General features: G+C 38.5%; 1 protein-coding gene across 2 annotated transcripts in view; it reads left to right on the forward strand.

Moving 5' to 3' along the window:
• Positions 1-25,741, forward strand: part of cntn4 (contactin 4) — a 227,757-nt gene that overhangs the window by 120,855 nt on the left and 81,161 nt on the right. For both annotated transcript variants that reach the window (XM_028023527.1, XM_028023528.1), the window contains exons 6-7: positions 20,459-20,662; positions 24,739-24,841. In XM_028023527.1, the coding sequence (XP_027879328.1) occupies positions 20,459-20,662; positions 24,739-24,841 (307 nt within the window). The remainder of the gene's footprint in view (positions 1-20,458; positions 20,663-24,738; positions 24,842-25,741) is intronic.

Below are 25,741 nucleotides of genomic sequence, written 5' to 3' on the forward strand. Positions count from 1 at the left end.
CGTGAAAAGGTCTGGCATCTGAAAAAGGGCTTGGACTCTGATCTGGTCCAGGTCTGAACAAATTCTGCCTAAAAATGAAATGAGATTTCTGTATTTGCAGCACATTTAATAGCAAACAATCATCAAATCGAGCCAGACCGCAGCGCATGGTAGACCCAAAAATATTGTTCTCCACGTAAGAGATGGTTACTGTTTACTTCGGGACAAATTGTGACAAACACACTGAATTGATTGACAGGTGCCATCATATCAATTGAACAAGTGCGTGTGCCTGACATTCAAAGTGCGTAACAGAGGTGACCAAACACCCCATGGCCCCCCCACCTCCAAAATGAATCCGGCTCCGCTGACCACAGCCCATCGGTAACAACATCTTGTAGACCTCTAGGGGGCACCATGGCAGTCAAAATGTAGGCCTCGGTCCTATGGTTAAGAATGGCTGGTTCAGCACATATAAAGGCAGAAAAGTATTTTGGTAGATTTTTTTGTATTTTTTCAGTTTATGAACTTTTGTTTCCAAATCTCAAGGTAAGTTCTATTCTTCTTTCTTTTCAATGCTAATTTTATGGTTGATATACAAAAGCAGGGAAATATACAATTCAGGAGATGATTTCTAAAGGAGTTCCAAACGGGATTTCCACAGCAAAAGTGGCACCGCTACGCTACATTATGACTGAAAACATTCTTTCGAGGTAGTTGAACTCTACCGGTGATGATATGTCATTTACGGATCATTATCTGTCTTATTTGGAGACTTTGGCATGAATTGTTATGACCCTGAAAGCGACCCGCATGAGCAGATGAAGAACGTAGATGTCACACAGGAATGCTCTGTTTACAGAAGTAATAACAAACTGAGCCATCTATGGATCAATTTTTACAATTTTTTCAGTAATGGGAGCAGACATCATGTTCACAAAATCAAAGACAAAGGAAGCTAATACAAAAGGAAATAGCAATGGCCTTTTGTGGAGCATTGACTGCAACTTCTATAGAGAAATCTGTTTGGATGCATAGTCTGAGCCAAGAGTGGCTTCTGCCTGTTTCTGGTGCAGAGTTACGTCAATGACATAAAAGTTCAATAAAATCCAACATGACCGTTCAAACTGCAGAAGCTTTGAAAACTACTGGCTATGTATCCGATTTAGTACCACTAAATCTGTACCACTGTGGAAGTGGCACAGATCAGATTTCTTTGGAGATGAAAAGATTTAAAGTGCCGTAAAAAGGTCAGATATGGGTCACATTTCAGCAAAAACTTTGGATTTGAGTTGCACTGCCTGCTGTGTCAATGTAGCCTAAAAACTAATACAACAAATATTGTCTATGACAACAGTTCTAGCTTGGTCTCTAGAACTACTTCCTGCTAGAGGTATTTTGATTACATTCTCCAAGCTGAAGGCCTCCCAACAGATAGAACTGATTCGCTCTACTGCTGTGAAAATGCTGCGTGCCTGGAATTGATTGGGTCTTAATTACTTGAATCTCATCCTTTCAGGGTTTACCTGGTGAAAGCTTTAAAAGCCTGAGGGTAATGTGGATTTTTTTTTTCTTTTAACGCTCTTTGTCTTTGTTTGATGTCTGTACAGTAAAGGTTGCTGCACTGACTGCCTTCAGATCTGCCAATTTGTGCTGAAGTAATCCAATTAGGGTTTGCCTTTTAGGACCAACAGGGAAATAACGACAACACGTCAGGCTCCCTCAGGCTCGTGAAAATCCATCTTAAGACAGCTGTCTCCACACTAATAAACAGAACCGATGCAGGTTGTCAATTACAAGTTTGTTTTAGAGTCAGTGTACACATCTTGAATGTAACAGGTCTTCTGGCTAAAGCCGCAAAAGGCTTTGGCCTTTGGCACTCTTCATGTCAGGTTTTTTCACTTGTTGTTAGCAATAACTTTTGTACTTATTGCTTAAATGTTTGACTGAGTAAAAATGTGTCTTTCAGTTTATACTAAAAATGTCATTATACAAGAATTTATCTTTGTTTTTTAACACATCTAACCGGCCAATCAAAAATAACATTAAAAAGAGAGAGATTCGTCAGTCTTAGCCCACACAGGATGACCAAACTGTTAGCATCCAAAGAGGATCAGCTTATCCAGACGGGTAAAACTGAAATCACTGTTCAGACGAAGAGCTGACTTGGCAATTCTCATTTTCCTGGATTGCTGGAAAATGTTCCACCAATCATCTGCTTGTCCAGGCAGGTTTAACATATCACAAAAACAAAGGCTGATTTAATATGCAAAGCACAGTTTTATGGTCAGATAGTTTGCTTTTTAAAAGTGTGTTTAGCAGAAATTTTAGCGAAACTATTTCCATGTCTAAATTATATGCTTGGCATAAACATACATAAGAAATCTCAACATTTTTTCAATTTTTCAAGTTTATCTCTGTATCTTTGCAGATATGTAGCAAACCTGAAGCTATGATTATGCTTTAAATGATTTATCCCTGAGAGGAAAAGGTAAATTATATCTAGTGAGTCACTGGCAGTTTGTGGTTCCATTTGTAAACTTCAAAATTGTAAGTAAAAGGAAGTGAAATTGTTAAATTGTCATTGAAAACCAGTATGCACACTTCACATACAAAATGTAGCGAGAGCTGTTTTATCACATTCAGTCAATTACCAATGATAGTAATCTGTTAATCAATGGGTTATTACATAGTTTTATTACTTATTAAGCTGTGCAATACATCTATAGTAGCTTGCAGTGACTTTTCTATTATGCCGGACCTTTGAGTACAACTACTAAATACCAGTGGTGTTCTGATGTTCAACCGAAAGTGTAAACAAAATAAAGTTAAAGTGGCAGCGTGGTGAAAGGAAGAGAGCTCAACTGTTCACACTGCAGTGTAAAAGCTTTTCCTGCAACCAGGAAACCAGGAAACCAGTGAACCAGTGAACCAGGGGTCTTTAGGGGTTTTTGAATCACAAAGTTATGAATACATTAGAAGTGGTTGTAACATCATGTTATTTTTTAGCAGGGATGAGGAAGCAGATTAAACACTATGCTTTGCATATCACAAGTCACGCTTTTGCCCATTTTGCTTTTTAAAATAGTCCAACTTGAGGCCTTTTGATTTTATTTGGAGGTATTAATGTGAATGGGGCCAAACACTCAAGCACACCACACTTCTATGATTTTTATTTATGTTAGCAACTATGTATCATTATCTATGTTTCCATTAATTGGCATTTCCATTTTATGTTTCACTTACAATGTCACAAAAGAGAAAGTGTCGTGTTTCCTAGCGTGAACCACACATCTCTCTTTTCTTAATTGTTTTATTTTATTTTCAAACAAATCAGTCTAAAAGCAAAATGGATGGACAGACAGACAGATATTAGTATCATCAGTCGAGGCTCAGCCATTCAGCCCATATTGGCCAAACAATGACAGGTCTTCCTTGTGTTATAAATCTTTTGATTTTCTATGCATCCCTAATCTTGTGTAATGCGGTAAAAAAAAAGAAAATACATAAAAGACTTGGGAAAACGGGATGTGGCCCCCGCTTAGACTATGCAGACCCTGGCCTTTGTGTATTATAGACTTTTTGTTTTGTTTTTGTTTTTTGTTTGTAAGAAACAAATTTGTTTTTTGTTTAAGAAATTAAACAAATCCAAATGAATAAAATATCATTAGCTGGCAATCAGCAGGCATGATGGAGCACAGAGGAGAGGTTGGGGCCCCGCCCTGATGGCCTCCCAATGGCCCCCAAACCCTATCAGCCAAACCCGGAGCAGACAGCCCCAAAGGATGGAACCTAATGTTATAATTACTGTTAATAATCATAGTTATATTAATAACAGTGCATAAAAGCCATAATGATAATAGATAATTGTAGTAATATTCAACAATAATAAAAAACAACATATTGTAATTGGAATGGCATAAGTAGGAAGACACAGTTGTGATCAAAACCCAAGAAGCAAATACTAGAGAGATGATTCATAACATAAATGATCCTTCAATATATGTGTGACATATTTTGACATTGAACGATATGATTAGAAGCAGTGTGTTGGACTGCAGTGAAAGCAGAAGCAGGGCTCCCTCAGTGGGGAAGCTGTTTCATGCTCTGCTTGGGACATAAATTCAGGAAGCATCTCTGCCATCAGTTTTCAATTCTGCTCTTTTTTTTTTACTGCATGGCTGTTTGGTCCATCAGAAGATATGCAATGGCATGTCAGTGCTTGCAAATAAATTCAATGAAACAAGATAACTAATGAGTTAAAGGCCAAACACAACCACTGCACATCCAGGATGTGAATGAATGTGTAAGGTGACTGCTAAGAGGGGAAAATATAACAAAATGTAAAGATTTTTTTGCCCACTAAGTATATTTTTATAGACATTTGATCTTTTAAAAGAAGGATTTGCCATCTAGACAAAAGTTTTGAGGTTGACAAGTTTTTATTTCCATGTGTCCGAGTGTCTTACATCGTTGTTTAGAAAGGTGACATGTATTCAAATCTTATACATATATATAGAAATCATTATACAGCATCTGTCTCTTGTGACATTTAGTAAAGCAGACATGTACCAAAATTAGAATACACAGATCAGAAAACTGAAAAAAAAGTTAGACTTTGATGACTAAAACTGTTATTTTCTACCTTACAGTATTGCTCCTTTTGTAAAACTCCTTAGACCTAAAGGGAGACCGAGGTCAGTGTGGCATCGACTTCCTGGCAGTCTGTAAAAACTGTCCCACAGGAAGACTCCATTACAATTTAATTAAATTTTGCAAGTGGGTGGGACACCCAAGGAAAACCTCTGCACTTCCCCATCCACTGCCATATGGCTACAGACCTCCCTGTATAGTGGAGGGAGTCTCGGTGTGTACTGAAAGCTGTGCTTGGCTTCCACCTGCCAGAGGGCGCTCCCTGAGGACACATTATGCATGGCAGACAGCTGTCCTGCCTGGTTCATGCACCATGAGCCTGTCCATGCAGAAAGACATGTTCGGACAGAAGGACGAACTCGGGAATGGGCGAGATGTTAGTAGGAAGGGCGAAATTTAAAGTGAATGTAGATTGATGGAAATGAGCTAATTGGTGACAGGAAACTACAAATCCATGAAAGGATTAGGTTGTTATCACTGTGTTCAGTGAATATATTGGTTAAACTGTTTCCTCTGTGGAGGATCTTTAGCATGTTTGATGCAGCCTGTTGGGTATAGTGCATGTGAATTATGATGAAAGAAGCAAATTTAACAAAGTTCTGCTGCTTTAGGAATAGTTACATTATATTTGCAGGCATTTGCAGGTAACGACAAAATAAAACAAAACTATGAATAAACAGAAAACCATGAAACAGGTTATAAAACATAAAACTCCATAACAAAACTACAAAATGTGAGAGAATTTCCATTAGTGCAGACAGAGTATCTGCATAACTTAGAATGACATTAGGTAGTACTGTTATCAATTTATTGGTGTTTTATTTGAATAGCAATTTCATGCATTCCTTAGCAGTATTGTTTATGTATGGAGATTTAGAGTTGATGTGTTCACAGCGTGGACTTTTTTTTGACATGTAAGGAATTTAACAGCATCTTAACTGGCTAAACTGGTGATCAAATTGTGGATGCTACAGAATCAGACAAGGATGATGATGATGATGATGATGATGATGATGATGGAGTGCATTCACACCAGCCCTGTTCAGTCTGCTTTAATAGAAGTCAGTTCATTTGCATAGAAAGTCAAAGCAGAGGTGCAAATGTGTGATCAAACTCTGATGCGGACCATGAATGCAAACTCTGGTCTGCCTACAAACCTCTGTCTCGGTTCAGTTGAAGTGATCTCTGCCATTGTTTCAATGTATATGTGAATGCCAAGCGAACTGGAGAACACTCTAAAAGCAGGAAGCGGACTATAGGAAAGGGCATTCTGGGTAAATACAATGAAAACAAGCGTGAGTGCCTTGTGCTAGCAAGAGAAGACAACATCCTGCAACAGCTAAAATCTCACTGCACTCCATTTCATAAAGAAGGAAGTTGCACTCAATGTCTCCTTCAGAGGTTTTTGTGTCATTTCCTTCCGTGGTTCTTAGTGCAGCGCCACCACAGGCGAGGAGGGGAACATGTTTTTCAAATTGTTTGGTTGGTTTGATACAGTGCAGTGTGAAAGCGAACCACAGCAGCTGAAAATGTAACAATTGTTGCAATTTTGTCCCCAATCAAACCAAGACTACTGGACAGTCAGATGTGAAAACATGCTTAGATAATGAATCTACATGTCACTGAAATAGAGGCAGCGAGGTTGAAAGATGTGATAGTGACATAAGAGATGTTGCACCATGTTTAATGAAACGACAGATGGTAACAATCAGAATGTGTGTAAATTTGACATTTAAGAGTTTTGATATTGGTGTTTGTAGCTTCCTTGTTACTCAATCCCATAATGCAAATGTTGTTGGCAACTTCTGGATTGAAATCTAAAACTGAAACATGCGCCAATTTGAAAATGAGTGTGAAGCTTTAGTGCTGAGCGGCATTTTAAAACATAGACCTTCTGAAAATAGAGCTTCAGTGAAAATAGAGCTTCCTTTGCATAATGGTGACAGTTTGAGTTCTCTGAGGCCCCCTATGGTTGCCCAGTTTTAATCCTGCTGTTTTTTAATGGTCCTATGTGTGTCGTCAATGTGTTTAATTTTTTTTATTTTTCATCGGGGATTTCTTTGCTTTTAATCTGATTAGCACATGACACATTTCACCGTCTGCATGAGTAATCTCCTTGCACATATTCAGTCCCACCTCCCCTTTCTAATCTGTCTGAGGACTTCAACTCTCTGAAATATTGCCACATGTTACCGTCACACCAGCCCCGCTAACAGAGACTTTTCTGCAAACTCCATCACGGCGTTTGAAGTTTCCTCGTCGTGACGAGGAACTTCACTGACAACGTGACGGCAGCGTGAAATGGGATATTCAGTGTTTTCCTGGAGTGACACGGTGAATTGATTGGAGCTTTCTAATCACGTATGAAAAGGTCATGGAGGAGTGTGAGCATACACACACACACACACGCACACCCCCAGACCTCCCAGAGGGTGTGTGAGTGGCATCCTTCCTAAAGCTCCGTTAAGCTCCTTAAAGTTTACTGTATGCCCTGCAGTTGTGAAGAACGTTAGGTGTGTGTGTGTGTTAGATGTCTGTGTATGAGGGGCATACGTTGACCTGTGCTCCCTGTGCTCCCTGTGCTCCCTGTGCATGTGTTTCAGCAGGGTTCTTGTTTACGTCATGCGAGCCTCCGTCAGCACCTCCGTCCGCCCCGCTGCTCTGTCCTCGGGCGGCGCAGCGCTGCAGCATAAACACAAATCCCTGGGCCCCTGTGGGAGTCTGATCCCAGAAGAAATGCGCCGTCACCTGCTGTGAAAGGGGAAAATAACAATAGTGGAAAAACATGACAAGCTTGTCCACACAGGACTCACTTAACGGTACAATTTTAGGCTGAGTCCTTAACACTTCAAAGGTACCTGACAGAAGTGAGTTCAGTCCCTGCTCACTGCACCGACTGATAGATCTTTACATCCAACCATTTTTTTCTCTGGTTTATTGATCAGAGGTGATAGAGATCTCAGGAATAAAACACATTCTTTAACTTTTTCCACATTCTTGCACAGTACAAGCACAAGCAACCAGTGTGTTTTATTGATGGGTGAGATTGCACCATGTAAGAATGTAAAAAAGTTCAATTCTAATGTTTCTTTTTTTCTTTTAATACTAACGATTTGTAAGATGTAGCATGTTTTTTTACTCAATAAAAATATTTTGTAGACGCAGCTTTTATTGCAGCAACACCTGCTAGTTTTGTGGGGTATGAGGTTCTATTGGGGGATCCAGGAGTTGCTTCTCAGCTGGACCTAACCAAAAATATAACATATGTTTATTATCTGTTAACAAAATTACTTGCATTTTAATCAAAAACAATATCTCAACAAGAAAACAATTGTGCTGGCTGATTGTAATTGAGCCTGTCAGTGAATTACAATCAGCTGAAGGCAGGGCATTACAACCTGGAAAGCATTGAAATTATTTGTTTGTGTCTAACAAAATTTTATCTCTGGAGACGTTTTATTTCTTCTTAGTATTTTTAGATTATGTTCCTCATCTCTAGCTGGTATTAGTGCTTGCTTCTTCTGGGCCAACCAAGTGGCTGCACTGGGAGTCTCCCGTGTTCACGGCCGTTGAGGATTCATTTTCTCCCTGAGCTTTCAGCTCTACCTGTTGAAAGAATGATGCAAGCCCGGAGCCACCGCTTCAGCTGCATCACTTAGACATTGCATGGGTGTTGCAATCCTGCTCCCGCTCCTCCCCTCCTCGTCCTCCAGGGAAAAGATGTTACAGTCATCATAACATTCTGATTTCTCAAAGGCACACATCTTGTTTTTATCAGTTTTTTAAAGCTACTGTTTGGCATGAGCTTTGTTTGCTTTAATGCTCATGTGATCAGTTTGATTTCAGTGAGAAGCTGCTTTATTCTGCTCTACTTTATAAAGGTTAGTCTGTGACTTATTTAACACACTGTGTGCTGATTAATATACTTTACATACTATGTTATTTATTTTTGATTAAAAATACAGTATATGTCTTAATACATAAAGTTGAAGAAATGTGCACTATTTAGTCATATTCGTCCTTTTTCTTTCCAATGCTAAGGTCAGCTAACCTGCCTAGCAGAGCCGCTGCTCTGACCCATCAGACAGGATTAAAAATAACCTGGGTGTTGTTGTTTTCCAGTCGTGTGGTGAAGCATTCCTGTTCTCTTTCCAGTGTCCTGCCCTGGCAACTTCAGTGTCAGTGCCACATTTGTGCTGCAAAGGGGGTAACGCAGGTTTGCCTTGTTGTACAGAAGACTTTGTTAAATTCATTTTATCAAAGTCATTTATTTGACTTTCGGGGCGTGCTGTGGTGGCACAGGGGGTTAGCACGCCCCACATTTGGAGGCCTTAGACCCGCGGACGTCGCGGGTTCGACTCCCGGTCCCGACAACCTTTGCCGCATGTCCTCCTTCAAAAAATGGCGCCAGCTCAGCTGGCTGCCTGCAGATGCAGCTCCTGTCGTGTGCTGTAACTGCGAAATAATTTCTCTGCTGGGATGAATAAAGTAAAAATTATTATTATTCCACATAAGGCTGTTGTTTTACAATCTTTAAATGTTATTGGGCCATCAAACTGAAAAAGAGACAAAGATAACAAAGACAGTAGAAACATTTTGAAGTGGAAGGAAAGTGAGAAGAAGAATGATAAATGAATAATAATAAAAATGATCATTTGGCAGTTGGTGCAGTTGTTAGCACTGCTGCCGTGCAGCCCCTGAGTTTGAATCCTGGCCTGGAGTCTGGAGTTCTCCCCATGCATGGTTGGGTTCGCTCCTAGTATTCTAGCTTCCTCCTTAGGCTCAAGACATGACTGTTGAGTTAATTGAAGACATTGAACAAGTTAGCAGCTGTGGTAGGGTACATATTTTCAGAACATTACCTATTCCAAATATGTTTGTTTTGCATGCTTGTCCAGCCGTTAATTGAAGCAGTTGTTGTTTTCGTTTGGTGTTAATTGTTAAATTTAACAACCTGAAGATCTGAACACCTACATAATCAAAATTTACTTTAAATTGCTGCCACCCCCGCAACCCGAATCCAGATAATGGATGGATGGATGGATGGATGGATGTTACCTCTCTTTGAGACCAAAAATTAACACAAATCAAATATATTTTGCAGGTTATCATAACCTTCACACATATTTCACTTTAATATGTTCTTTCTCTGTCAATTTTTCTTTTCTACCTGAAAATGAAACTTCAGTCTGTATGCATTTCGAAAAAAAATGAAATCTTATTTTAGAGCACAAGATTAATTTATTTCACCAGAACGTCTAAAATGCGTTCCAGTGAAGTAAATCACCAGCACACTCTGCACACACCTGAAGTGTGTTGAATTTGCAGAGTTTCCCCTAGTGTTGGTGTTGAAAAAATTTTAAAATTGCAGAAATCTGAAGGTTCATGAGAAGCCATTAAAATGTGGAAATAGTAGCGTGCAAGTCCCAGGGGCAGGTGCTGGGGCAATTCAAATGTGTCAAGTATCTCTGACGCAATTGGTATAGGTGAATTTATACTCAAAAAGAATAATTGCTGAAATCTTGTGTTTTAATTTTGTTTGTGTCTTGAGTTTAATCTGTCTTTACTGTCACTGTTACTGGTGTAGAACAAACACCTAAATAGTGACACCAGTAACAGTGACCTCCACCTCTCAGCACTTACAGTCTGCCACTTCAGGACTTACTGGAAGGCCAGAACCCAGGATGAATAGCTTTGTCACGGCGTGTTGTAAATATGTTATGCTATAATCACCATGTGGAGGTTCACAGAAAGACATTGGATGAGAGCGGCTTCGTCAGAGAGCGTCGTTTCTTCTCGTTTGTTCCTCCCAGACATTCAGACTGTGTCTCCCTCATGTCCGTCACTGAAGATCAGAAGCTCAGTTTGTCATTGTCTGCCTTCCTGTAAGCCAGCTGTACTAATGTGTTCCCGGGGTGACCTGGCCGCGCTCTTTCAACCACACAATTACTGTGTTTAGCTGTGTATTAATGCTGCTGACCTCTGCTTTCTAATGGGGGGAGACCTTTAAGGGCCACTCAAGACTCAAGTCCCTTGTGCATGTCTCTTTCCCTTGTACTAATCTTTCCTTCTTTCTTTCTTTTGTTCTTTCTTTTCTTTTCTTCTTTTCCCTCTTTCTTTCTCTCTTGTGCGTGTACTGTCCCTGTTTCTCTTCCCACCCGAGGCTTTAAGAGTACAGAGCATGTGCATCCTGTCTGGTCCTGTAAAGGAAACAGTGGATCGGAAGATTCTTTAAGCCTGGGGCAAATACAGGAGAGCTGCACTCTGCAACACAATATAGAGAGACAAACCACTTTTTGAACACATCTTCTAAAGATGCTGCTGAAAAAGATTAGAAGTTCTGACTAGGGATGCGTCAGGTGGTGACCGGGACCAAACAATTTTATGCCTTATCTGTGACCAGATGGCTTTTTTTAAATCAGTGAATGCCTCATAATTAAGTGCTAGAACGTTTCCAAAACAACAACGCGTTGTGTTGTTGAAGTGCAGAACAAGGAAAACTCAAAGTGTTAATCTGTAAGTGAGGTGTTTAAAGATGAAGTCAGATGAAACGCAAAAGGTGTGCAAGGCCTTAGCATGGCTGTCAACATGCTACATTTTAAACTCGGGGCGACAGCTCAGCATACAACAGGAAGCTAAATGTTAGCCGGCAAAGTTGGACTGTTTCACACTTTTCAAGCCCAATGAATGTTTTGCCCATAAACCAGTTTTGTAACCTTGTCTGAGAAAATGTCTGAGAAGTTCTGTGATAATTGCTAAGAACCTTAAAGATATCCACTCCTATTGTTTTTTCTATTTTTTGAAATAATAATGAGACCTTGTTTACCTTCGGTGAGCCTGGCCTCTCTCACACACTGTGTGACGTCGTCTCTACCCCTAAAATGAATAATTAATGATTGATCAGAAAAACTCCTGTACAATTGCAGTGCGGATTCACTCCTATTGGCTGGTGTGTTTGCAAAGTCATTTACTCTGATTGGCTGTAAGCCTAAGACGGCGATAAAGAAGACATTGAAGGTTAGCTTCTGTGCAGAAGCTAACTAGTTCATTGGCAGCTTTTGGTGAACATTTTTTGTGCAGACAGTCAAAAACTTTCTTAAAGATGTTCTGTTGAATCTAAATCTTCCGCAATAAATTTCAGTGGATTAAAAAGTGGACTTTGTAATTGTCAAGTTTCTTCAGATTCCTTTAGCTCAAACTTGAAAAGATTTGCTTGAAAACACTTTGCCTTCTTGCCTTCCTCCTAGTTTTAAACATACTCAGATTGATTACATTCAAACTATTTAGATCAATTTATCCACTACTGGACAGATACTTCTTTTTTCCTTTCTTCTTCTACTTGATGACAAAAACAATATGTTTGTTTTTCATGCTTGAGAGAGCTATTGACTGATTTGATATAAATATTCATGGGCTCTTTCCATAGAGCCTGTGGGGCTCAGCAGAGGGGATGGCTTTACTGGGAGGAAGAGAAGCAGGACAGTTCCTGTGTTGAGCTCATAGAAATGAATCACGTTACAGGAAACAAAAACAGGCCTGTGCTGCACTGGATGATGTAACTCATGTGACATGTGTGATCGTTGGTTACATTTTTATATTCTATCCAAGTTGGTAGCATGAAATGTGATGGGCAGAAAGCTGATAACAAGAACTCAGACTATAATGATCAAACGGCCGCGCTTCCACCACAGATTTTTGTCTGGCAGTATGTAGATTTGTCTTTTTGTTTTTGTGATTGATCAAATTATTTCATAATTTTGAAGCAGAAGGAAAATTATGGCTTATTTTCATAAATCAAAATGTAGAAAGTGTTTTGTTCACTCTACTTTGACAAGGCCATTCTAACACATAAATATGTTCTTGGTGCAGCGCCACCACAGGTGAGGAGGAGAACAGGTTTTTCAAAGGGTTTGGTTCGTTTGGCACAATGAATTGTGAAACTGAATCAAGTGAAAGTGAAAATTGAACAAATATTCCAATTTGTTCAATTGCATTAGCATTTATTAATGCATGCTTTTTGAGAAGAAATGAAAAACACCAGGTGAAAACACCTGAAATGCTCACAAAGTGTTTTAAATATAGTCTTCAGCTTCTGTTAAATAACTACCAATGGATATTAATGTACAGCAGCAAAACTTTTCTCTTTGGTGGTTTGAGGCAGCAGTCTACCATGCATGAGCCACTTATTGGGAACATTATTACCTACTATTCATCCTGAGCTGCTTTTACTTTGAGTGCTCCTGTCAGGATAAAGTACTTAAGACTCCCTTTAAGGATTATTGTAATTTATGTTCATGTAAGACCTAAATTGAAAAAAAAACTATCTCTATAAAATAAAAAAGAGGAAAGTTGAGGTTCTCAATCTATGTCAAACAAAAGAATGATGCCTAGATTTCTTTTCTGGGAAAATATCATTTCTAGTTTTTTTTTTTCCCTTTTTATTTTTCTTTCAGTTTTCAGTTAGGTTTTTACTGGGGTCTGGGGGGGTTGTGTGTTTTTTTTTTCTACCAAAGTATTTTATAAACATTCAATTTTGAATGAAAAATAGAAAAAAAAAATTGTGAAAAATAGAGCATATACTGTATGTGCTTAACAGAAAAGATTCGGATCATTTACGTGAAAAGCATGACAATTAGCGCGTTGATCAAAGATATGATTATTTTTGACCGACTCTTTTTTTCTTTAAAAATACCTAAGAAAATAAAACAATTGTTCATCTAGAACGGAGAAGCTTGAAGTTTGTCCTTCATGGGTAAGCTGAGGAAGCGTTATCAAATGTTCCTGTGAGATTATTGAATTTCCTGGCGTTAGATCTACACCCACCATTGGTTAAAACATTTCTCTGTGGGACGGGAAGGTCCTTTAAGAGGTCAATATGTCGATAAAAGTTATGCACACAGTTGAGAATCTGCCTGAAACAGACATTAGCATTTATTAATCCGTGTGGATTAAAGACAGGGGTTTCTTTAATAAAGCTTGAGAAAGTTAAATACAGTTTACAAGGATCTGTACAAGGGTTTTACAAAACATTGGCAATATTTTATTTTATTTTTTTCAAAGTTAGAGGTTTTGTTCAACTGATGTTGCGTGTCATTGAGATTTTTTGCTCAATGACAAACATCCATGTATATCTTCCATGTAGATCTTATGTATATGTATATATATATATATATATATATATATATATATATATATATATATATACATAAGATCCATGTTATATATATAAATCCTCCTGAGACCCAGCAATACATTTTTGTCCTCTGTGGAGCACATAGGTTTTTGTTCATAACTCTGAAACCATACATGCCACTGTGTTAAATTCTGTTGGTCCTTAGAGAGGACATCCTGGGCCTCGAAATGTGTTCATATTTGCCACAAGAGAGTCCCGATGTCCTCTCCAAAGGACATACTCTAAAAAATAAATAAAAACATGTTTTGACACTTTTTCAATTGTAGAGATGTTTTTTCACTCCAAAGAGTCATGTAGTGTAAAAAAAAAAGAAATTCAAAAACTTTTTTCTCTCTGGGTCTCAGGAGGTAAATGTACATAACATCCATGCGTATATCTTGGGAAGAACCAGTTTCAGGCACATCAACTTCAACCAGTTGAAGTTGAAGCTAACAAGCTAATGTTAACATTCAGCTTGTAAACATCGATTCATTTAGCTGGCTGAAGCTCACGTAGCTTTATCTTGAGTCTCTAAAAAAATCTCTGACTTGACAAATACTGTGGCAGTTTTTAGGACACCCATGTTTTTCTCCAGGTGTTGATGTTTTCACCCAGTGAACTTTGCTCCGATGCTAGGTTACCGATAGCATGTTTCCCCTCTTTTTTAAAAATCTGACTTGTTGATAATTCAGCTCCTTAAATATTTGTGGTTAAATTTAAGTACAGAAAGAACTTGTAGAAAAAGTTTCAAAGCTAGCCCTTTGTTTTGAACGTCATTAAAATGAAATTCTGGCGTTTCAGCTGCTTTCTGTGTAACTCTAAAGGCTGTGTTGAGTCAAAGATTAACACAGCAAAAATGTTATTCATCAATCTAAATGTATTTCCATCGTCTGACTTGTTCATGTTTTCTCTGTCCTCTTCACATTTAAATTTTCTGAAACATAGACATGGATAACATCATCAGTGTCCATCCACAGGTGCTCCAGCTTGATGAAGACGTTCCCGTTTCCAGTCTGGCAGAAAGGCTGTTCTGGTTTGAGTTTACTGCCTCCCCATCTCTGTCTCCATCCTCCATCTGTGCATTATCACCAATCTGTCTGGGTTTGATCTTAGCTGTGCAAAGAGAAGGGCATGTTTGACTTGCACATCTTGTTCTCTTCCTGAATATTCATTTAGGCTTGTCCTTTGAAGTCCTTGTGTGAGCGGAGCAGCTTTATTCATTGTGACTCCTGCAAAGTGATCTTTAACCCAGAGGGAAAGCACGAAGTGGGGCTGGCGGGGGCCTGCGTTTTGTGGAATGTTACCTTTCTTTTCTTTTGATGGATCAAAAGGGGATGTATTAAAGGATGCTGTTGCTTATTTATTCATCTTAAACATCCACTATTCATCCAAAAAGAGGGCAGCTGTGTTGCCATGGCGGTGACTGTAAAAACCCAAACAACCCGATTCCTTTTCACGGTTTGTCTCGGTGATGTCCTGTTTTCCCTACGCAGCGCTGGGTAAACTGAACAGTCAATGCCCCGGATGATTTTCTTGACTCCTGCCTTGCGAGGAGTCTCATTATCCTTTCTGTCTCTGCGGCGTTCTGCGGCTCACGTTGTGCCGCATGGCCAGAAGAGTTTTATACTCAGAACAAGAGCAGGTGCAGCTGTGGTTCAGATGCACTAGAGAGGAAACAAACACACAACATGCCTTATCCTGTCTCCAAGTGTCTCGGGTCCCTGCGGCTCTCCGCTGTGGCCGTCAGGATGAACGACAGATACACCCAGAGCCGGAGCTCCAAACCATGATTACGACTACTGCTCTGGGCCAGGAGGAGGAACGGATCCTGCTGGGAGAAAAGGCTGATGGCTGTTTTCAAGTCACTTCACTATCGTTAATAAGTGAGATACAGCTGCATCTCCAGAAATTACAACATTGTCAAAAACTTTCTTCATTTCAGTTTTTATGTTCAAAAACTGAAACCCAGCAAGGCCATGTGGTGAAGTGTCTTGCCCAAGGACACAACCACTGAGAAATGGAGCAGGGCTTTGAACCAGTAACCCACCAATTACAGGATGGACTCCTGCTACTGTAGGAGTGAGATATTTATGTTAATTCTTATACTTACAGCTAATAAAAAAGGTGATTTTTAAGGGGAACTATTTAGCAAAATTCACTTTTTGCACATTTTTGTCCTTTCATTTGCGTCCAAATCCAAGTGCTAAAAAAACCCTAGTAGAGCTCCACTCAATTCATTATTAGCAAACTAGCATGTTTGGTCTGGTGGTTTTACTGCTGTATACACTGTAAAATAACTGCTGGAAAAACACAAGGGTTTGTTGTTGACTCACCATCCAGAAACAACTTGCTGCATTCTTAATTGTTGCGGAGGAGGCGCCACTTCTGCTTTTCAAAGATGCATGGTTGTACAATTTTGCATCTGTCTACATCCACCTAGATGTGTATAAAATGTGTTAACTTTGAGTTGGGGGCTGTGACCAGCAGCAGCTTATTTACATAAAAGTAACAGAGGTCCAGTGTTGGTTTCCTATCCAATGCAGAAAATGTATTATGCCGATTACAGTACATTCATATGTAGTACTGTATATGAGTGGGTGTGAATTGTTGCTAGGTATTAATACTTCCATGTTTTTTCCTAAAACAAAATTTACTATAGCTTCATATTTTTAAAATACTTGAATATTGTTCATATTCATAAAAATCTCAGCATATTAATACAACTCACCTGATGATGCCTTGTGAGCTTTACATAAAGTACAGTTATTGCAAAGCATTCAGTTAAAACTAAAAAAATCTTTGGGCCTCCCCCCCAGAAATGGAGCCCTGGGCTATTACCGCAGTAAACAATTCCTGAAGTCTGAGCCAGAATAAGGTTAAAAGAAAAAAGCCTTTTTGATACAAAAATAGAATGTGGAGAGTATGTCTATGTCCTATTCAGTGTGTTTACCTTTAGTTCCTGGTTTTCATCTGTTTTGTTGAAGAAATGTGCCAAAATCAGAACCTGTTTGTAAATAGGCAGCTTCAGTAGCCAATACTTCCTGTGAATGATTGTCCTTGTGGACGATGTCGACAAGCCAGTAGTTTTCACTGTTACTGTTCAGGTTACAGGCTGTAAATGTTCTGTAAACAGAACATTTCTCCATTGAAATGAGTTTTTCCTGGTCTTCTTCTAATTCACAGCAACATAACCAGGACTTTTTTTTTTATCAATGGTTGATTATAGTGCACACTTAACTATTAATTGCAACATAATCATCAAAATAAACAGAAAAAAAGTGGCAGAAACATCAACCACCATATTTAGTGTCTCCATATAATAAATTAGCGATTAAAAAGCCAAGCAATAATCTATAAATCAGCTCAGAAAGCTGCAGAATTGAAGGCTGTAAATGGATAATGTGAACAAGTTGCTCATGAGTCAGTCTCAGGACCCGTCTCCTCCCCACATTGGCGACTCTCTGATCTGCCACCTCCAGCTCAGTCGGTGCAGCTGCTGGTAGTGAAGTGGAGGCGAGCCTCATGAAGGGGTGACTAACGCGGTGAATTCCTGTGTTCACATATGGAGCACGCATGATACCCGTTTCTAGAAATTGTGGGACTCCAGGTTGTAAAACGAGGTTAGATCTAATTTGAGATGCCATGGCAACCCTCTGCTCTGCAATCAATTCTTAATACCAGTTTTGATTTGCCTCTGAACGTTTTCCGCCCAGCCGATGTCAACGGTTAAATCATAAACCAGCTGCCAGGGAGAGTGACCGCGATGTGTCTTGTATTTGAATTTTAACACATTTTTCATCCTCTTTGTCCATCTGCTGTCCATTTGTCTCCATAGAAAAACCAACTCAAACAAAATTAGATTATTGACCAGGTTAATGGAGGCTTTAGTGTAGCTCGCATTCATTAATCATTATTGCACAGTAGTTACGGAATATTATCCTTTTGTTAAATTCTCTGTCAGTGCATAAGCTGTACAGTACTTTCAATTATTCTCTTTGTTTTAAAGTGCCTCATTATCTCAAATCAGAAGCGTAATAAAGCAGAAAACTGCATAAACTGAAGTCCTCTGTCTTGATCTGGCTTCTCAAGTATGCAAAGATGTTAATTAAAATAAATAGCTTCACACCTTTGCACAGCATTTATAATGTTGAAACGCCTCTCACATCTGGTAAAGTGGGAGCCTGCAGGCTAAAATGCAGCCATGGCTCACAAAGGCTTTGAAGTGTTAGTTGTCACTCATGTTCTACTACTTATAGCTTTTTATTATTTTATTGCATGAATTCATACATTGAGAGAATACAGGAGATAAAATAGAGGTTAAAAAATTTAGCTGGGGAAATAGTTTCTTCTGCCTGAATCTGCCATCTTATAATGATGTTATTTTTTAGACATATATACATTTTAGTGTTTAAAATATTAACATTTGCACATCACTTCATATTTTTGTCTGATGACATTAATTATACAAATGATTAGACTATCATCAGTTACTCATGACTGAAAGGTCCAATATGGAACTTTTATTATAAGAATTTTTTTTCCATATTTGCTGAAATTGTTATTATATCGTTACAGTTTAATATGAGACAGATGATCTGTGAAAAGATGGATATTCTCCACCCCCTTCCTGAGCTGCTTTTGCTGTCTGAAGAAACATACTGCTCCCAACCAAATACAACCAATCAGGGCCAGGAGGAGGGGCTTAGTGCTGTCAGTCAGTTCATGAATGCGCTGCTAAATGTGCTAATGATGAACAACTTTTGTTTTAGGAAAACCATTTATACACCATCATCCGAGGCCATGCTAATTAGCCTTAGCATTCACAACCCTCACACAAGTGTGATGCACATTGCTAAGACCCTCCTCCTGGTTCTGATTGGTTGTTTCCAGTTGGCACTGGGAGAAGGCAGAGGAGCTTGATTTTTTTATTACTGATTATCTGTCTCTTCAACAAATATGTAAGAGAATCTGTTTTATTTTAGTAAAGTTACATAGTACAGCTTTAAGTCTTACTTGAATCATCTCATTTATTCCTAAAATAAACTTACTTGAGTAAAAATATGTTCAAGTAGTGTTACTTTTACTTGTGTACGTTTTATATTTAGCCTACCCTCCTTTTCATACAGCAACAGTTTTCAGTCAGAAGCCTCTTCAGATTGGTTGGAAGACTGAACTTCCCCTCACTACCAGAGACATTTTAATAGGAGTTAAAACTGTCACATTTCTTTTTTTTTGAGAAATAAAAGTGTTTTTTCATTGAATTGAATTGTTTGAAACCTGTCACAAAAAATGATATTTATAGATTTCAACATGCAGAAAAAATCTCGTTTTTTCCAAGAGTTGATCATTTTGCTGCTTTTACTTTAACACTCAACATAATTATTTTCTGAGTGTTAAACCTATTTTTCTGCATGTCTGATTTTCATAGCACATTTCTTGACAGTATTACATTCATACTTACAGATGGAGGATCTTAGAAATAGACTTCATCTATCATGTAATCCTGTCTACAAACATTAAGCCTCAAAGCTTGCGTGCATGTTTGCAATTAATATCAACCTTTTCTGTAGCATATCAGGACTGTAATTTATAAAATTACTAAAAAAGAAAATAGTAAATGACTTCCCAGCAGGCGTTCATGCATAATAGCTTGTTATTGTTAGCGATTATTTACCTGCCCATATTTTCGCCTTAAGAAAAATTATACATTGAGAATTTTTTTCTCTTTTTTTATAAACTTTCAATAATTAGTTTCACAGATAAGAGATAAACGAATATTAATATCTACAGTCAGAACAGGAAAAAAACAAACCACAAATTTTACTGTTTCATAAAAACAAACAGCCAAGTTCTAAAAAAGGAAAGAAAGCTGTCTTATGTCAGTTAGAATTACCAAAATTATTAGTATTTACTAAATGCCACAATAATGAAAGAGAAAGTCAGAGATTTATTTATTTTCCTTCATTGTTTAAAGAAATAGTAATTATTCTGTATGTTAAAAAGAATTGACGGCCAGTTTTGAAGGCTTTAATAAATACATCCTGAATATATTCTTTTTCTCATTGTTTTTTGTCATTTGGTAAATAGAAATAATTTTGATGATTCTGACTGTCCTAAGACACAAGAAATTTAGTCTGATTTAACTTCAGACAATAAAAAAGAAGTTTGTGCTTTTTCTGCATATGTAAACTTCTGGTTCAACTACATCCAGTCATTGTACGTATATCAACATTATGCTCTAAGTTGCAAATCCTTGTAGATTTAAAAGAAAATGTTTCTATAGCTTCTGAAATAAACGCACCAAGTATGGATCGTAAACGTGATATTTTAAAAGTGTGAATCATTAATAGTGATGAGCTGGTTGTAAAACTGTAATCCACCCAAACAGCAGACATTTCTTACTACTTATACAAATTGTTGCAGAATATGAATAAATGGAGAAAGTCAAAGTAAACCCAGTTTTTTATTGTTTTTTTTTACATCTCCTGTGTTTAATTTTCAGGTGTTCTATGTGTTTTATTTTTCATTTTCGCTACCAGCAGACTTTCTAAAGCCTTTTCTCCACTCCAGGAATAGTTTAGCAGTTCTTTTTAATGACCTCTGAGACGCTTCCTCTGTATTTAAGTGAACAAATGTTCTTTTCTGCGCCCACAGATCTGATCTTCTCCTGGATCTTCAATGAATACCCAACGTTTGTGAAGCAGGACAACCGGCGCTTCGTCTCACAGGAGACGGGGAACCTGTACATCGCCAAAATGGAGCCTTCGGATGTTGGAAACTACACCTGTGTGGTGACCAACACAGTCACAAAGACCCGTGTCCAGGGCCCGCCCACTCCGCTGGTGCTTCGCAGCGTCGGTAAGCACTGTTGGTTATTAGCTCTGTATGCTGACGGATTAGCAGAGGAATAGTAAAAAGGACATGGAGTGGATGGAACGCTTAAAAGCTTCATGTACATCTGGCTGCATGTTGCACTGTTCTGTCAGAAGGTCTGCAAATTAGCGCCTTTCGTGCTCTTTTATGTTGTAGACTGAGTCTGTACTGTTGATCCATTCAAAGCTAAAAGATGAAAAAATGTTTCATCTATAAACACAGGACAGGAATAAAGTATTTGCCTGCTTACAGATTTCTTCTGGCCTTACTTTGTGTCATACTTGTTTCCTTCCGAAAGCCTTGGAACTCTTTCATTTACCAATAAATGTTAGGTGAAAATCTAGTGACTTCTAGCAGAAAAATAAAAACTGGTTGTCATTGGTGGCCTGGCTATTGCTTTCCTGTGCAATTCTGCTCGATTCTCATCTCCTCTCAGTGTTCCATGTGGAATTTCTCCCATTGACCTTGATCTCTCCAGTAGAATTTCAACAGGGCCAATCAGTGTAGAGAAGGAGACGTTGGAAACAATGACATTGATTTTCTGAGCTGTTTCAGAATTATGGTCTACCAGTAGTTTAGCACTGGCAGTGTGAACACAACTTGTCAGTGCTAGTTGGATTCGCTTCCAAATATTGAGCAACTGAAGTCAGAGCAGGAAGAATGTGTGAGACATATTATTGCTGGCAAAGATGTTGTGGGGCTCGGCACTTCTCAGTGGGGGAGTCATGTTTACAGTGCGGTCTATTTCCACTACGCTTCACAGCGTAATTACTTTCACAATGAAGCTAACATTTACAGCCAAACGTTAGCAACTGGGTAAAAATCGATTTTATATACAGTACAGACCAAAAGTTTGGACACACTTTCTCATTGAATTCAATGAGAAGGTGTGTCCAAACCTTTGGTCTGTACTGTATATTAATATATATAGTGGGATAAAATTGATCAAAGGGGGAAGATATGCATCAAAGGTAACGAGATCAGGAGTCGCACCCGACTCGACCATGACCTCTGCATGCTTTACCCACTACGCCATGTGACAACCTCAGATCCAGTTGTTTAAAACCTAAGCAGAGTCTTCGCCTCTAGGAAGCAATCATTCCTCAGTAGCCAAGGGTCCAGACCTTCTGTACGAAGCAAAGCGTACAACAAGAGGTTGGTTTCACCAGGCTACATCATTGGAGGAAATCAGCACAGAAATGAGTCGGCGGACACAAATATGAGATATATAAGAGACAGTCCAGGGCATTTGGTGCTATAGGACTGCAGTTCCCAAAGTTCAGGTCGGGACTCTACTTGGTGTCACAAACTAGTAAGTCTGGGGTCTTAAAAGCCTCATCAGAAATTAACTTACATCCCAAAAATTAAGATGAGACACTATATGTATAGAAATGTTGTAAAATGTATATTTAAAAAAAACAAGTCTTGAAAATAATTCAAAGGAACATTTTGATCATTATATAGGCTGTTAATACTGATTGTGTTGTCATTGTATCACTTCTTACCTGACTCTGCAAAAATGTTTGTATGCTCAACCAAGGGTCAGAGTAACATTTTAATTTTGTGGGTCAGAAGTTGGAAAGTTTGGGAACAGCTAATCTAGAAACTGAACCAAGAGGATCAAACATGTTACTCTGACTGCAACCTGGGTAACATCACAAGCTAAAACACCAATAACTGTGCTACTGGGGATTTTATTTAAAATAATAATAATAATAATTTTCAAAATGAATGTTGTATATATATATATTTTACATTGATAGACTTTGCTACCAAAGCAAAATTTATAAAAAAATTTTGTGCATCTTTCCCAGGAGTATCAATAGGTGTGGAGGGTGGTGTGTTTTTTTCCATCCTAAAACTCTTTCTTCTACTACTTTTTTTTCTTCACCTTTATTTTCCTCCAGCAGATGGATCAGCAGATAAATGTCAGCCCTCTCCACCAAAATGGGAGCAGTGGGGTTTGGCTATGCGGGTGAGAGGGTGGGCACATTAAACAGGTGTTCCTTACAAAAGGTTATAGTATGAGACAATTACGTTCTCCCTTGCAGCTGTCTGCTTTAACATGGCTGATGGGACTGTGGTTACATTCCGCTGTGAGACAGTTGTGATAAGGATCTGAATTAGCTTTCACAGTCACTCAGGGAGCCGTCCTGATAACACACACCTCACCAAACCCACAAGATGAAATTGGGGCTGTTTCCTCCATCTCTGGAGCTATTTGTGCAACACTGGCCTGCACATTACAGCGATGGAGGAAGAAGCTATTGAGGAGTAATCTGGAGCACTCAGCTGACAATCAGCAGAGTTTTGGAGAAATAGCCCAGCACACAATTACAAACATTAATATAATTTAGCTGAGCATCACTTAAGGGGAAGAATTCAGGTTTTCTATTTCAAGTTTCCAAACTTTTTAGACTTTGCTTTGTGGAGTCCAAAATAGCACCAATAACATTTTGAAAAAAAAAAAAAAAAGAATAACCACAGACATGGACTTCATGAAGTGAAGTCGCAGTGATGGACAATAATGAGGGGAAGTTTGATTCTTTCAGCTCCCAAATGGTTCTTCATCTATTATCACCTGCAACCCCATATATGAACATAACTTGCAATGTTTCATATGATAAATCCTTTTGCATTCAATATCCCTATATGAGAAGCCTTTTACTTCCTTTATGTATGTATTTGTTTTGTTATGAAAGCACACATTCTAAGTTTTGCATAATATTATAATCAAACCTTTAATTAATAAAAACAAATGAACAAAGCACTGCAACCAAATCTACAGAACAGAGCCATAATATTCATTTATTATTATATTACTCTTCAACCAGATGTTGCTTCTCTTACTGCTGTCAGTTATATTTATAGGTTTTTGTTTATTAACTGAGGGGACGGACTCACCTGACTGTCCTGTCTGTCCCACTGCAGAGAGTCAGATTTTCACACAATGGAATGATCCCATATCCTTATACCTGACTGCTACAAGGCTGCCATGGTAATCAAATCACAGTTCTGCTGTGAGCAGAGAGCTTACACTGAGAGTAAGAGCTGAGCAGCAAAAGGGGGAAAAAAGTGGTTAGACGGTTCCCCCTCTCTATCTTTCTCTCTCTCTCCCTCCTCTCCTGTGTTGTGCTGCTTGTTGTGCGGCTGTGTTTGCTGCCACTCCCTTATAAAGAAGGACGACTCTTAGTGAGGAGCCGGCTCTTAAGAGCCGAAAAGTTAGCGTCACTAACAGACGTATAAGGAACTGATGTAAATGTAAAGGTGTATGAAGGCTACCTGGAGTCTTTTTCTCCTGAAACAGAGTATCTTCCTAAACCCTAGATGCACAACGCAGATATGCAGTAAACTGAAATAATGTGAATTTTTAAAATTCATAGCAAACACTGCAAGTATTGGTTTAAATGTAACCAGCAATCATCTAAAACAGGCACATATTTGAGCACAAATCAAAAAGCAAAGACCTGGATTTAATGTTCACTTTTTTCAAGTCGTCATAAAACATGTAAATCTCTAAAGCAACACTCCATTATTTTCTTTTTGTAAGCAGAGATTTTTAGCAGATACAATGCCAGAGCTGCTTCACTGACAGTGAATGGGATACTTTGAAGAGACTGTGGCAGGACTCAGGAGGATTTTATGGCTGTGGTTTGTGGTCTGTAACTGGCTTACAAACCACTTTTGCATCTGGATGCAAAAGCTTAAATTGTCTGAGAAATTTCAAAGTTGTTTTTCTCCTGTTGAACATTTGTGTTACATACGTCAACTGCAGTGCTGTTTTGGCCCCTTTTTCTCATTATTTTTGGCATTCTGTGACAGCCCTGTGAGCAGAAAGTGTTTCTGCTGCTCATATCGCACAACGTTGGAAGTCTGAAAAAAAGACACTTTATCTTTAAATTAAAAGAAACTGAATGTGGAAAGAAGTATTTTCAGCAGTTTGGGTGCTCCAGAAGAAATCAAACCTAGTTTAGTTTTTGTTTTCTGTGTTTCTCTAAGTTGAAAAGGGAAAAGAATCAGTTCTCCACTAACTCGGCGGATCATTTGCATTTCTCTTTCAGGTGTTATGGGCGAATACGAGCCAAAGATTGAAGTTCAGTTTCCAGAAGTTGTTCACGTTGCCAAAGGATCCACTGTAAAGCTGGAATGCTTCGCTCTTGGAAAGTAAGCAAAGTACACACTGAGCGAGCTCAGCATCATTTAAAGGCAGAATGTTAACAAAAGCACTTCTGTGTTGCAGAAACTTTGACTATATCCCTGTGTGTTTTAAGCTAGGCTATAAAACCGGGTTAACAGGGTGGTCATTCTGTGGTATTAGGGAATTCACTAAGGATATGTTTTTACCACAGTGTGTTGAATCAAACTAGTTAAAAAGAGTTAGAATAAAACCAGTAAAATTACATGAGGTCAGACACATTTAACAGCTGAAAGAAACTTCAATGAATCTATCAAATTGCAGACAATTTTGTAAATAAATGTGTTAAACTAAAATTGCCAAAATCCTATTTTTAAAATCATTTTTGCTCATCTAGTTTCTCCTCCCATGTTACAGCTGATTTGTAATTACTCATAAAAACATTACTCAAATCTGAATAAACGTTTTATTCTATTCTAACAAGATGGAAAACAAAAACCTTCTCCCTCATAACCACAGCTAAGACGTGTCTTTCACAAGAAGTGACTGCTTTAGGGGAAAAGGCTCATCTTGGTACCAAGTTTAACTTTAATATTAGACTGTGGCTGAATTAGTTAGAAGATTGTGTGAAATGAGGTTCTGTGTGAGATTCTGTGAAGATATTGACCATGATAGTTATATTATTTGTAATAGAAATATTAGCTTGTTGGAAATTAAATACATCACTGGAGTAATGGAAGCTAACATGCTAGCCAGTCATTCACCATCTGTTTTAGCTAATTTTAGCTAACTTGAATATCCTCAAAATAGATATGTGGGACACAAACCATGTCAGCAGATGTTCATATGCTGCCACATGGCTGGGCAAAGTCCATTAACAAAACCATAAGGTTCTGATTACACACCACCTGACGCCATACATTTAGCTT

The sequence above is a fragment of the Xiphophorus couchianus genome, chromosome 7 (assembly GCF_001444195.1).
Source record: "Xiphophorus couchianus chromosome 7, X_couchianus-1.0, whole genome shotgun sequence".
Taxonomy (NCBI): Eukaryota; Metazoa; Chordata; class Actinopteri; order Cyprinodontiformes; family Poeciliidae; genus Xiphophorus; species Xiphophorus couchianus.